This window comes from Chionomys nivalis, chromosome 11, assembly GCF_950005125.1.
Source record: "Chionomys nivalis chromosome 11, mChiNiv1.1, whole genome shotgun sequence".
In the NCBI taxonomy this organism is placed as follows: Eukaryota; Metazoa; Chordata; class Mammalia; order Rodentia; family Cricetidae; genus Chionomys; species Chionomys nivalis.
The window spans coordinates 31,340,873-31,353,766 of NC_080096.1; the positions used below are offsets into that span (position 1 = coordinate 31,340,873).

At 50.8% G+C, this 12,894-nt stretch overlaps 1 protein-coding gene across 1 annotated transcript in view; it reads right to left on the minus strand.

The window, feature by feature from the left end:
• Positions 1-2,087: 2,087 nt before the first annotated feature.
• Positions 2,088-12,894, minus strand: part of Slc2a1 (solute carrier family 2 member 1) — a 29,317-nt gene continuing 18,510 nt past the window's right edge. The window contains exons 3-10 of the mRNA XM_057784990.1: positions 9,144-9,304; positions 8,755-8,995; positions 8,079-8,241; positions 7,799-7,986; positions 7,449-7,553; positions 6,937-7,038; positions 5,305-5,508; positions 2,088-5,028 (exon numbers count right to left, since the gene is read on the minus strand). Of these exons, the coding sequence (XP_057640973.1) occupies positions 4,828-5,028; positions 5,305-5,508; positions 6,937-7,038; positions 7,449-7,553; positions 7,799-7,986; positions 8,079-8,241; positions 8,755-8,995; positions 9,144-9,304 (1,365 nt within the window). The 3' untranslated portion in view covers positions 2,088-4,827. The remainder of the gene's footprint in view (positions 5,029-5,304; positions 5,509-6,936; positions 7,039-7,448; positions 7,554-7,798; positions 7,987-8,078; positions 8,242-8,754; positions 8,996-9,143; positions 9,305-12,894) is intronic.

A 12,894-nucleotide genomic window follows, 5' to 3' on the forward strand; every position in this document is an offset into this window, starting at 1 on the left:
GGAGGGGGAGGCACTGTTAAATGAGCTGGGGCTCAATGAGAAATATGTATCTGCCAATATCCAAAAGCTGGGTAGACGTGTTCCTCTTTCTTGGTTGTAGGAGAGCCTAGATCCAGGAGCTAACCCTTCATCTGAGGGTGGGCTATCTCAGTGTGCCCCACACCTCTGCATCCGAGGGTGGGCTATTTCAGTGTGCCCCACACCTCTGCATCCGAGGTGGGCTATCTCAGTGTGCCCCACACCTCTGCACCTGTAGAAATTTCCCCCAATTTTTGTTTGTTTGATTGACTTTTTTCTTTTCTTTTTTTCATTTTTCAAGACAGGGTTTCTCAAAGCTAGGCCTAAGGGACACCCTTGTTCTTTCGTTGGTTCCCTATCTGGGGAGCATAAATGTTTGTTCATGTCTCCCCAGGAAAAGTTCACGTAACAACAGAACAAAAGCAGACCAGGAGAAAAAAGGATCGTGAATACGTGTTAGATTAAAACAGTTACTGGGAGGAACTTTCTAGGGAACACTGAGTTGTCAGCCTGGCTGGACCATAGGGCCTCAAGCACACTGTGTGGGCTCTAAGAATCAGAATTTGATTAAAAATTTTGGACTGTATCATGCAACAGCGTGGGGTATTAAGCCATATGATAATATGGTAGATGTTGCTTTAGTGAAATCACTTTGAGTGGATGGAACAAGGTGACCAAATGGACCGGTCCTCTCCAAAGCCATTTATTCTCTAAACAAGAGAGGCAGAAGTTAAAATCAGTCCTGGCTTAAATGTTGACCCACCAGTCACTAGTAGGCAGCACTGTGCCAATGAGAGGCTAGGCCAGGCCCGGGTTTTTCCTCGGCCTGGAGAATGGGAATCAGGAGTAGTGGGGAGGGAATCTGTGTGAAGTGGATCCCAGAGACACAGAGGGGAAGGGCATGTGGTAGCCAAAGGCTTGGTCTCTGGAGGATATGGATGGGGGTGGGGAGTATTGGTGGAAAGACCATCACAAAGAACCTTGAATTTTCACGCTAAGAAAGATGGAAATTAAGATGTGCCCACTGCTACAACTGAATCAACTCTGATATGGGGCTAATCAACTACTTTCTGATTGAAACTGAGGCCTGTTCTATAGGAAGAGAACTCATGTCTCGTTCTGTAACCCCTTTCAAAGCCCATGACTGGAAATGTCACAGGCTCTCATGGGAAGCTACAACTGTTTTGTTAAATAGATATGGCATGGCCATCAATTTGCCTTCTGATAATTAATTTATCCCATAGATAGTTTCTGTCAGGGAAGCATCATGCAGCCGGCAGAAGTCACTGCAGACTCTCAAAGTCTTAAAGTAAACACTGCTTAAAGTTGTCCTGCCGTAAGTGGGACATCCATATTGCTCCATTCGAAGCTCAGCATCACCGAGGAAGAGAGGGTAGAAAGGACAAGGGAACAGAAAGATGTGGAGAGTTCTGGGAGTCTGATTTCTGGACGGGATACTGATGGGCGCTCTGGAACTCACAGCTGCTGTGATTGATGACCTGCACAAGACTGGGCCATTAACATCCCCTCAGGGAGGGAGGAGGGACTCCGCCCATTTCTGAGGACTTAGAGGCATTTAATGGTTAATGAGGGATGGATTGATATTTTCTTTAGGACGTAGTCACTAGCAAGGTGCCCGTGCTCCTGTAAACAAGCTCTCTCTTACAGATGCTCCTGCAAGCAACCCTAGTGAAAAGTCACTGGTAGGGAGAAGGAGAAAGGGATGGGGAGGAGGAAAGACCAGCAGGATAGTTCTGCAGGAAGAAGTGCCTGTCACTCAAGCCAGAGTTCACACACACACACACACACACACACACACACACACACACACACACAGAGGCATGCATGCATGCGTTCCCATCACCACTGCTGCCAATAATTCAATAAAATTCTTAAAATTAAAAAAAATGAAATTAGAGGGGTCTAGTTGGGTAGAGGCAAGAGCTTGGCAAGAGAGATATATAGAGAGATAACAGTGTAATGGAGGTGAATTTGATCACATATATTACATACATGCATAAAACGCCATAATGCAACCCATTATGTGTAATAATGCAATAAAAAGAAAGATGGGCATTATACTGAGGGAAAGGGGGGAGCTGAGAAAAGTTTATAAAAAGGCACAACTAAATTTTAGAAGCATCACTACCATAAGGAGAACAGAGACTGAAAGGAGAGAGGAGTGAGGGGGCTGTTGCCTGATTGGGGAGAGAAGCGGCCCCGTACTGCCAGCAGTTGGATTGCCTGGGGCCTGGAGAGACAATCAGAATAGGAGGAGGGGCCATGAATCTGCACTTTTGCCAAAAGACAATAGGCATTCTATCCCTATTAATGAATGTACTTTCTGAATCTGCTCTCCTGCCTAAAACTGCGTTAGAGGAATTCGGGTTGGGAAGCCAAGACTAAGTTCTTGTGCTCTCATCTGAAGTCTTGACCAGGATCTCTGTTGGGAACTGAAGTCTAGGAATGGTTTAGCTTTGGCCCTCTTTGCGCTGGCTTAAGGACCGTCGACTCCTGCAGTGGACCGACAGTACTATAAGGAAAATAAAGGCTGCCGCCGAGTTCGGTTTCCAGGGAGACTGAGGCAGGATTACAGATAAAGTGCGAAATTGCCTAGGCGCTGGTGAGAAGAGAAAGGCGCCAGGGAACAATCCTGTCGGCTTCCTATCAGAAACCGAAGACTTCACCTGATGCGAGACAGGTGTGTTCCTCTCTGGCTCGGAGCCCGCCTCCTCCGCTCTGATTGGTGAATACGTCACCTAACTCCGCCTCCCCTGCCCACCGAGAGCTGACTGCGTCCTTGCAGCGTGACCGGGAGGATGGAGTCACCTCGGCCACTTCTCTGCGCCTGCGCGTCGCAGCAGGGTAGACTATAGGGTGGGGAAGACTGCTGAGTGTGTATTTTTTTCAGCCCTGGACCCTGAACCGGGTGATGTCCGTTTTCCCCCGAACCTGGAGGTCTTCGGGACTGAGGCCACCCACCTTGCCACGCCTGACCTCTGATGAAGCTCTCCCCACACGTCCCTACTCTGTCTTGGCAGAGGTGGGTTCCTGGGCCTTGCAGTTGGCAAAAGGCTTGCTAACCGGCCATACTTCCTCACCTGACCTCAGCAGCTCAAGCTCGGCCCTTCTCAGCTTTGTCCCTCAATCGGGAAGGGGCTGGAGAAAGACCTTACATTTTCCCTAGTTTCCCTCCTCAACCCCTTGTCATTCTATTGCTGTCTGCACAGTCAGGAAGGAAAATTCCCTCTAGGTTTTCTAACCTTTAGAGACAGGATACTCTTATTTCCTGAGTGCCTAGCCAGCAGTGGATTGGATGATGCTGAAAAGCCAGATAAAACCATTCAGGTGGGAGGCTACACTGCCACAGGAAAGTCCCTTCAAGGGCCTCTGAATTCAAGTAGGGGCGGGTCTCTGGGAAGGACCTGCCTCTTCAGTGCTTCCCTGGACGCCCCCTCAGGTGGCCTCTGGTTTCTGTAAATAAGAAAGCTGCCTTGGATACAAAGCACCATAACAACTCACTAGGGCAGTATAAATAGCTTATTTTGTTTGGGGGAAAGGAACAGGCTACAGGGAAGTAAAATCGGCTTGTTAAAGTGTGGGTTGTGAGATTGCATCCATTTGAAAGTTCTTGAAGCCTGCCAGAGGACACCTATCTTCACTTCGGGATGATTCTCAAGCCTGAGTATCAGGGCTAGCAGTTCTCAGTCTGAAAAGCACATGGTGAAAATGCTGACTGCCAGGACAGAGAACTTGGGTTTTCCTCTGGGTAAGAGGTCACACAGATTTTTAAGCAATCAAGGGCCGATGAACAGGTGTTTAGAACTGATAGGTTCCTGAGCCAAGAAGTCCAAAGCCACTGCACGGTTACAACCATGCTTTGCTTCTCTCTCACTTTCATCCAAACCTGCCTGGTCCCAACCCACAAGCATTCTGAAACCACATTTCTAAAAACCAGCCATTTATATCTGCTTAGGTAAAGTTACAGGAGTATGGTGGTGTATTTACAAGTGGGTTTGTCCAGATAGACTATAACTTAGTGTCTGTATTTAATATTGACAACCAAAAATATATAAATATCTTCCATCTATACACAGCAGGGCAGGAGTGTCCATGTCTTCAACAGTGAGTTCTCAGCCTCCGAGGCCCTTCTCGTGGTGATGTCTGGCCCTCAGTGCACAAGAGACTAGAACCTGGCTAGCCCTTCCCCTCTCCTCCCTGCACTCCAGTGCTTCCAACTGGTCTCAGGCAAGGAAAGATTAATTGAGTGGTTGGGAAGGAAGAGTTAGGAATGGGCGAATCCTAAAATGGAGCCCGACCCCTATAATGGGGAGATCCGGGCCTGCGGAAGGGGGTGGCAGCTACCACCTCCTGGGGTAAAGCCTCATAGTTCATAGTTCGATTAGTGTGTCCTTGGTCATAGGTCCAGCCCTACAGATTAGCTTGGCGAAGAAGGCATTGTGTCTGGACAGGGCTTGGTCCCCACCCTCAGGCACTGAGCCATTCAAGGTGAAGACAAGGGTGTGAAGATAGGAGAGTGGCTGATAAAAAAAAAAGTAACAAAAATCAGTAATAAAAAAATTATAAAACCTGTTGCTTATCTGAACAGATTTGAGCAACAGTCTTGCTTTCATTAGAATTCTGCAGCCATCCTGAATATTCTTCTGGACATCATTGCTGGCTGATGAAAGGGGCCCAAGCCCGGCTCGCCTGAGATCTGTCAGTTTGGAAGAGGTCTCATCTAGCTGCCTGTGCTCCAGAGAGATCCGTGGGGCTGCTGGGAGCAGGCCGGGCTGGGTGTGGGGCTCCTCACACTTGGGAGTCAGCCCCCAGAGGGTGGAACAGCTCTTCAGGTGTCTTGTCGCTTTGGCTTGCACCCCCCTGCCGGAAGCCGGAAGCGATCTCATCGAAGGTCCGGCCTTTGGTCTCAGGAACTTTGAAGTAGGTGAAGATGAAGAACAGCACCAGGAGCACCGTGAAGATGATGAAGACATAGGGGCCACACAGTTGCTGGAAAACAGACACACCATCACCCTCTGTCCCAGCTAAAAGACTCTGCCTCTGAGCCTTTGATCTGGAGAAGGGAATTGCTGTTAGCCCCCCAGGGGTGCTATCAAAACTAAATGAGCCTGATCACACCTGACAGACTCCAGAAATGGCATGAAAACTAAGGGAAGGGCCTGGACGTGGGCTCCTGACCGCTTGCCAGCATGACTCTCGAATAACAAGGTGAGTACTTCAGATAGCATGCAGTTGAGGAAAGGTAGACAAAGAAGATGTTCTCACCTCCACATACTGGAAGCACATGCCCACGATGAAATTTGAGGTCCAGTTAGAGAAGCCAGCCACAGCAATAGCAGCAGGACGGGGCCCCTGGCTAAACAGCTCAGCCACAATGAACCATGGGATGGGACCAGGGCCTACTTCAAAGAAGGCCACAAAGCCAAAGATAGCCACGATGCTCAGATAGGACATCCAGGGCAGCCGTTCCTGTGGAGAGAGATGGGGTGAGAGGTTAGACCAGGATATGATGACTTCTTAGAAGGAAAAGAAGCTGCAGAAATCTCCAGTCTGGGCTGAAAGGTCCCCCAGATTGTTGCACAACCCAATGTGGTGGTCTGAATGAGAATGGTCTCCAGTTGGCAGAGCTGTTTGGGAAGGATAGGGCGTGGCCTTGTTGGAGGAGGTGTGTCACTGGGAGTGGGCTTTCAGGTCTCAAAACCGAAGCTATTCTTCCTGCTTCACTGTCTGAAGGGTAAGGATATAAGTAAGCTCTCAGTAACCGCTCCAGTACCATGCCCGCCTACCTGCTAACAGGTTTTCTGCCATGATGGTCATGGACTCTAGCCTTCTACATCCATGAGCCCCCAAATGCAATGCCTTCTTCTTTAAGTTTCCTTGCATGGTGTCTCATTCCAGCAATGAGAAAGTAACTGAGACACCCGGTAGCCTATGCCAGGTCTCAGTCTCAAGGGTCTACTTTGTGCCTATCCTCGAGTGCCCTTGGACCACGTCTTGGACTTTTCCTCACTTGGGTTGGACAAAGGAGTGTGTGTGTGTGTGTGTATGCATGCCTGCATGGTACAGGTTGTCATAGTGATTAGCGACAGGCTAGGGACCTGCCGACCTAAGGTCAATTCTTAGCTTCATTCCTTATCCAACATGGGGCCTTAGTCTGAGTAAAACGGCTGAACATCTCCAATCTGAAAAACCAGGAGTGCAAAATGCTTCCAAATCTGAAGCTTTTTGAATGCTGGTAACATGACACCAGAAGTGGAAAATTCCACACCTGACCACGTCAGTCATAATAAAAAAAAAATGAGCCATTCAAATTTACCATCAGCTTCTGTGTGGATGGTACATATGAAACATTAATGAATTTTATGTTTAGGTCTCAGTTCTAGTCTGAAAGTAACCTGTTGTGCATATGTAGATAGATATTCACATATCTGAAACCCAGGCATATCTGGTCTGAGCACTTCAGGAAGAGGATGCTCAAGCTACATCTAACTGCAAAGCTCCTGATCTGGAGAATGGATACGGGTGTGTTTGGGTACCTCTGTGCCACAGAGGGGACATTATATTGCTGAGGGTTGTTGTGGAGATGAATTGAGGCTGTAGGTAAAGGCTCTGCAAGGCAGTTTCATACAGAGATGAGAGCTTGGGCTCTCCAGCCAGACGTGCTGGGTCAGGAAATCCCCAATCGGGGAAGAGAAAGCTCAAGATGGGAGGCGATGACCTGAGAAGGTCAGACCCCGGTCCAGAGACATGTCCACATTGGGCAGCCTAGGTTGGGTTTACCATGGGCATTTGGGGATCTAAATCAGGGTGGAATCTACAGCTATGGGTGCCTGGGTCTGTCTAAATCCAGGTCCCCACCCTACCTCGCCCTGGTCCTTCCAGGGTAGGGCCACTCACCAGCAGGGCCAGCGCGATGGTCATGAGCACAGCACAGCCTGCCATGCCAGCCAGGCCAATGAGGTGCAGAGTCCGCCGTCCAGCTCGCTCTACCACGAACAGCTGTGGACAAGGAAAGAGTCATGTTCCCTCTGCCTGGTCTGGTGCCTCTTGGAGCCTACCCGTGCAGAGGCTCACCTCAATAGCCAGATACAAGGACCTACACACACTCGTGGGGAAAACAGCACCTTTCCCCACCAGGCTGAAGCTTAGAGGCCTCATAGGGGATTAGGGCAGAATTCTGAGTCTAACAGTAACAGGGTGAGAGGTGGCCTTGGGGATCAGACAGCAAGAGCATCCTGGCTGTGACCTTGGGAGGTATTCTCACCTCCCTGGAGGCCTGTGTCAGTTGTACAGTGTGAGCAATGAGCTTTACAAGTTTATCGACAAGCCTGGCTCCGGTGTAGGCTGTCATTCTGTCACGAGGCCCTGAGCTGAACCTGGCTGCTGACCAAAAGCAAGCAAAGACTCACCGACACTACAGTGAAGGCTGTGTTGACGATACCCGAGCCGATGGTGGCATACACAGGCTGCTGCACGCCCGCCTTCTCGAAGATGCTCGTCGAGTAATAGAACACCTGCCAGAAAGGGAGACAGTTGGTGATCTGCCGCGCCACGGCCTTCTCCTGCCTCTGCGCTAGTCACTAGTGGGTGGTGGGAGGATGAGCACTTCTCAGGCAAGAGGACACCGCCACAGGTTTTGGTTCCATAGATTTACTACTTTGGCAGAATTTGCTTATAGTTGTGTTTGGGATTCTCTCACGGTGCACACTTGAGCCTGGACTTGGCCGGGGCTACAGGAAGGGGTAGGTGGGATACTCACAGCATTGATACCCGACAGCTGCTGGGACAGCTGCAGCACCACAGCAATGAGGAGAGGCTGGCGGTAGGCGGCCGAGCGGAACAGCTCCAGGATGGTGACCTTCTTCTCCCTCATCATCTGCCGACCCTCTTCTTTCATCTCCTGCAGGTCTCGGGTCACATCGGCTGTCCCGCGAAGCTTCTTCAGCACTGGTGGGACCGGAGGGAAGGTGGGGTGGCTCAGAGTGGGAAAAAGGTCTGAGCTCAGGGGGGCAGGGAGGAGGGCAGGGCCCAGCCCGTACCACTCTTGGCCCGGTTCTCCTCGTTTCGATTGATGAGCAGGAAGCGGGGGCTCTCAGGGCAGAAGGGCAACAGGATACACTGTAGCAGGGCTGGGACGAAGATGATACTGAGCAGCAGAGGCCACAAGTTTGCATTGCCCATAATGGAGTCCAGGCCGAAAATCTGGACAAAGAAACCAGGGACCGTGAGTGCCCTTGCCCTGCCCCTACTCAAGTACCCATCCCACTCAGCCAGTGGCCTTCCCCGGCCACCAGCTGCTAGGAGACGGGAAGACCTTGCCGAACCTGTTGCTCATCTGTAAAACCAGCTCAAATTACAAGGACAAGGGACAAGGCCACATATAAATGTGTCTAGCACAGCTTGTGGGGATCGTTACTCAGCTACAGGAGGATTAAAGAATGGGGAACCTCAGGAAGAGAAGGTACGGTGTGCATGGAGGCTTACAGGCCTGAAGGCCCAAGAGCCCAGCACGTTGAAGTGGGGCCCCTGCGATGAAGGGAGGTGAGGCCAAGGGCTCTTGCTCTTAGACTGGTGTGGGTAGGGGTTATGTGTTCTGGAACCTGCCACTGTGAGGGTGTCCTAGGCAGGGTTGGGGAGAGAAGTTCTCTGCTGGACTGTGACCCGAGGGCCAGAACTGTGGGCAGAGGCAGTACAGGGTGGGTAGAACTGGCTTACCTGGGCAATGAGGATGCCAACGACGATGCCCAGCTGGTGCAGCGTGCCTAGAGCTCCGCGGAGAGCTGTAGGTGACACCTCTCCCACATACATGGGCACAAAGCCAGTGGTCAGGCCACAGTACACTCCAATGATAAAGCGACCCAGGATCAGCATCTCAAAAGACTTGCCCAGTTTGGAGAAGCCCATGAGCACGGCAGACACAAAGGCCAACAGGTTCATCATCAGCATGGAGTTCCGCCTGCAGAGCAGGTCACAGGTCAGCCAGCTCCCAGGACCCCCAGGCTCCCCAGGGATGAGGCCAGTCAGGGTATCTCTGCCTCTGCCATACCCCACCCTCCAGAACTCCATGGGTTCCCCAAGGTAGGGCTGGGGCCTTTCCTGCTTACCTGCCAAAGCGATTAACAAAGAGGCCCACAGAGAAGGAGCCAATCATGCCACCGACGGAGAAGATGGCCACCGAGAGTGACCAGAGCGTGGTGAGCGTGGTGGGCAGGATGGATTCTCCATAGCGGTGGACCCATGTCTGGTTGTAGAACTCCTCAATAACCTGCAGGGAGAAGATCCTGGGTAGGCGGCTCCTCCAGACAGAGTGGCCACTCCGCAAAGACACTGCATTCTTCACCTGCTTCTTTCCTTTATGTAGGACCAGTTTCCCTGGCTGAGAAGAGGACTGGGCTCTCCCATCCCAAGGTGCTTAAGACTTGCTGGGGAAGATGGCGAGGATGACAGAGCCAGTTTGGGCACAGGACTCAAGTGGCTCCCTGTCTGCTATAGGCCACTAGGTCACAGCTGTGGGCCCTGGGCCCTCTCCCAACCCCCTGTTGGGGAGGAAGCACAGCTGGACAGACAGGTTCTGCCATTCTGAGGGCCTGTGGGAAGTGCACACTGACGCTGCATTTTGAGCCTGGAGGACTAAAGGACACGCTCTAAGGCACACTGTCACTTTCTGTCTCCTAGGCCAGCTCCCCTGTGGCTGGCTGGAAATGCCACCTTGAAGGAACCATGGCCTCCTTCCTTTGCTAAGTGCTCAGCTGAGAGATTCGGGGAAAGGCCCTGGGCAAGGAAGTGGTTCCAGGAACTGGAGATATCTGTCCTGGTATGAGCCTGCTCATTAGCCCTGCCCCCACACCAGGGAGGGCCTAACCTGGTGCCAAGGATGTGGCCATAGGCAGGTGGCGCTGGATCTCACACACTCACCACACTGCCAGACTTAGCCAGACCCACCCAGCACACATGTAGCCATGGGCGGGCCCAGGTATACACGGGGAAACAACTTTCTGTGGACTTCCCTGGCATGACACATACTGTACTTTGATCTCACCTCACTTTCTTTCTCTCTCTTTGAAACAGGGTCTCAGGAGCTCACAGTAACCCTCCTGCCTCAGCCTCTTTGAATGTTAGGATCACAGATGTGAGCGACCGTGCCTGGATCATATTGTACTCACAAGGCTCTCGGTTTTGGCCAGTGACCCCCCTCTCCATCCTTATCACTTCACCTCTTACACAATCCTGCACTGACACAAAACAAGCCACTCCCTCCCTAGGTGCACACGGCAGGCTTCTGCACACAGCAGCACATACCATCTCCATAGCCACCCCTTCGAGTCCTTCTGATTCTAATCCTGAAGTATGGCAGAAAGGAAGGGATGGATAGCTGCAGTTGCCAAAGGAAAAGGGTGTGGAGCAGCCCCTCGGGTGCGCACTGGGCCTGGGCTGGCTCTGCTGTCATTGTATGTTTGTCAAGTCCAGAACCTGACAGAGCCAGGCTCCAGGGGTTAGGACAGACTGACTGGAAAAAGGCCGTCTAAGCACATACTTGTCTGCTGTATAAAGAGAAGCCAGACAGTGCAGGGGTCAGAACCTAGTTCTGAATGGAAACACAATCAAGTTCTGATCCCAGGCCTATCCCTTTGCTCCAGGTTGACTGTGGGCAAGTTCCAGCAGCTCTTGAGCTCCGACCGCCTCTTTTCCAACACCGCCTTCAGCACTGCAGTCACGTATCACTTAGTGGGGGCACAGTCTAAGAAATGTGTTATTAGGCGATTCCATTATGCGAACATCAGAGTGCATTTAGAATAAACCTAAGTGGTGTGGGTCATTCAGGGGCTCTTGGTGCAATTAAGAGATTGTAAACATGAGATCCGCCAGGATGCTGCTGCGGGATCAGGCTGCTTCAGGTCAGGCTGTTCTATGTGTAGAAGGAACTCACTGTAAAGCTATAATTAAAAAATACTAGATAAAGCTATTAAGCTACCTCTATTGCCATTTTATAATTTTTTAAAAATTTTATTTTAAATTATATGTGTGAATCTATATGTGGGTATGTATACACGAATACAGGTGCTTATGCGGGCTAGAAAAGGGTGTCGCTGGCGATACAGGGTATTGTCAGTCGCCTGGTATGGGTGCTGGGAACTAAACCTGGGTTCTCTGTACCCCTGAGGCATCCCTCCAGCCCCTATTGTCACTTTGTATATGACCGTGTGTGCTAAACACTTTATTTCTGCTATAGGGAAGACTGGGCGTATGAGCTATAGATAGCCACAGCTCTGTGCTCAGCTTTTACGACTGGTAGCACAGTGGGTACACTTACAGACGGAAGAGCAATGCCAGGATGCCAGTGTTTCTAACTCTCAGGAATATTTTCTACATGACTTTGTTCTGTGGTGCGGGGATATAAACTCAGGTCAAGTGCCCTCCCGCTGAACGACTCTGCAGCTGTTATGGTATTACATACAGGACGGAGACTCTGAACACCTGCAGACTGTCATAGAAAGATCTTTATGGCACATGACTGCCTCCATTACAGTGCCAGGGGAAATTCAGGACACCAACTTCTGGTACCCAGGGCACACTGTCCTGACCCCAGTTCAGTGAAAGCCATTGACTAAGTCTGAGTACACTTCCCTGCCACAATTTAACATCAAGAGCCACGCCCCGTGAATCCAGCCTCCATCCCACCTCCCCTCCCTGCTGTTGTTATTCCTGCCTTTGAGATCTAGCCCAGAGATTTCTGGACTCTCAGGAGTTGGTCCTCCTGGAGGTCAGGGGCCAGAGCCAGTGGTCGGGGTACCTTGAGTCAAAGGGACTTTAGGCTCTCTTCCTAGAAACCCTTGACCTTACAGGGCAAGGGCAGAGACCAGGCTGACTGCAGCCAACAAAACAAAGTACTTGTGTTCTTCAAGGGATGCCACATCCCAGAGAACTGCAGGAATGGCAAGGCCCTGTTTATCAGGCTCTGCTGAGAACAGGCCGTTCTGAATAAGGGAGCCGTATAGATAAATGGCAAGTTCTTCTTCAGGACCCAACTGGGAACTGGGTCTCTGTCCCTTTGTCACTCAGGGTCACCAAGCAGACCCGCAAGAAGAATTTAAAGTTATTGAAGTCCTTGCAGGCAAAACACTTACAAACATTTAAAAGAAACAAACAAAAGTTTCTGAGGCAAGGTCTTTCTATGTAGCCCTGGTTGTCCTGGAATTCTCTATGTAGACACCAGACTGTCCTTGAACTCAGAGATCTGCCTGCTTCTGCCTCCTGAGTACTGGGATTAAATGCATTCGACATCACAACTGAGGAAAATACAATTTCTGAAGTCAGCTAATCTGCACTGTGTGCAGACAGTGGATTTGTGCTGAGACTAAGTCAATTAAGCTGCCTAGACGAACTTAAGGATGGTCACTGAGCTTCTCTTCTCTTCCCACAGCTCATGTCTTTAGCTCTCCTCACAAGGCAGGGAGGGAGAGGCAGCTCTGAGTGATGAGGTGCTCTGAGCTCTTCCACATTCAGTAAAGTCCCTGCCTGGCCTGGACTGTCAAGCATGAGCCAAAGCTCACGCTCTCCCAGCTCTCTATGTTGCTAAGTCCCTCTGCTGAGCATGAAGAAGTGTGGGCAGCTGGCTTCCAATACTTCAGCACCACTGGCTCCACCCCCAGGGCCAGCAGAGTCCGAGGGCTTCCACTCAGAATCAGGAGTATTATGTCACAAGCTTTTCAGCCCTCTGCTGTTAGAGACTCTCCTTTTGCAGGGTCCACATGGGGCTCCAAGCTGACATTGGCTCAGGAAAGAGTGGCCCCAGAGAATCCTAATTCAATACGGGGGTGGAAGGGTAATTCTAGGGTCACCTTTTCCACCCAGCTA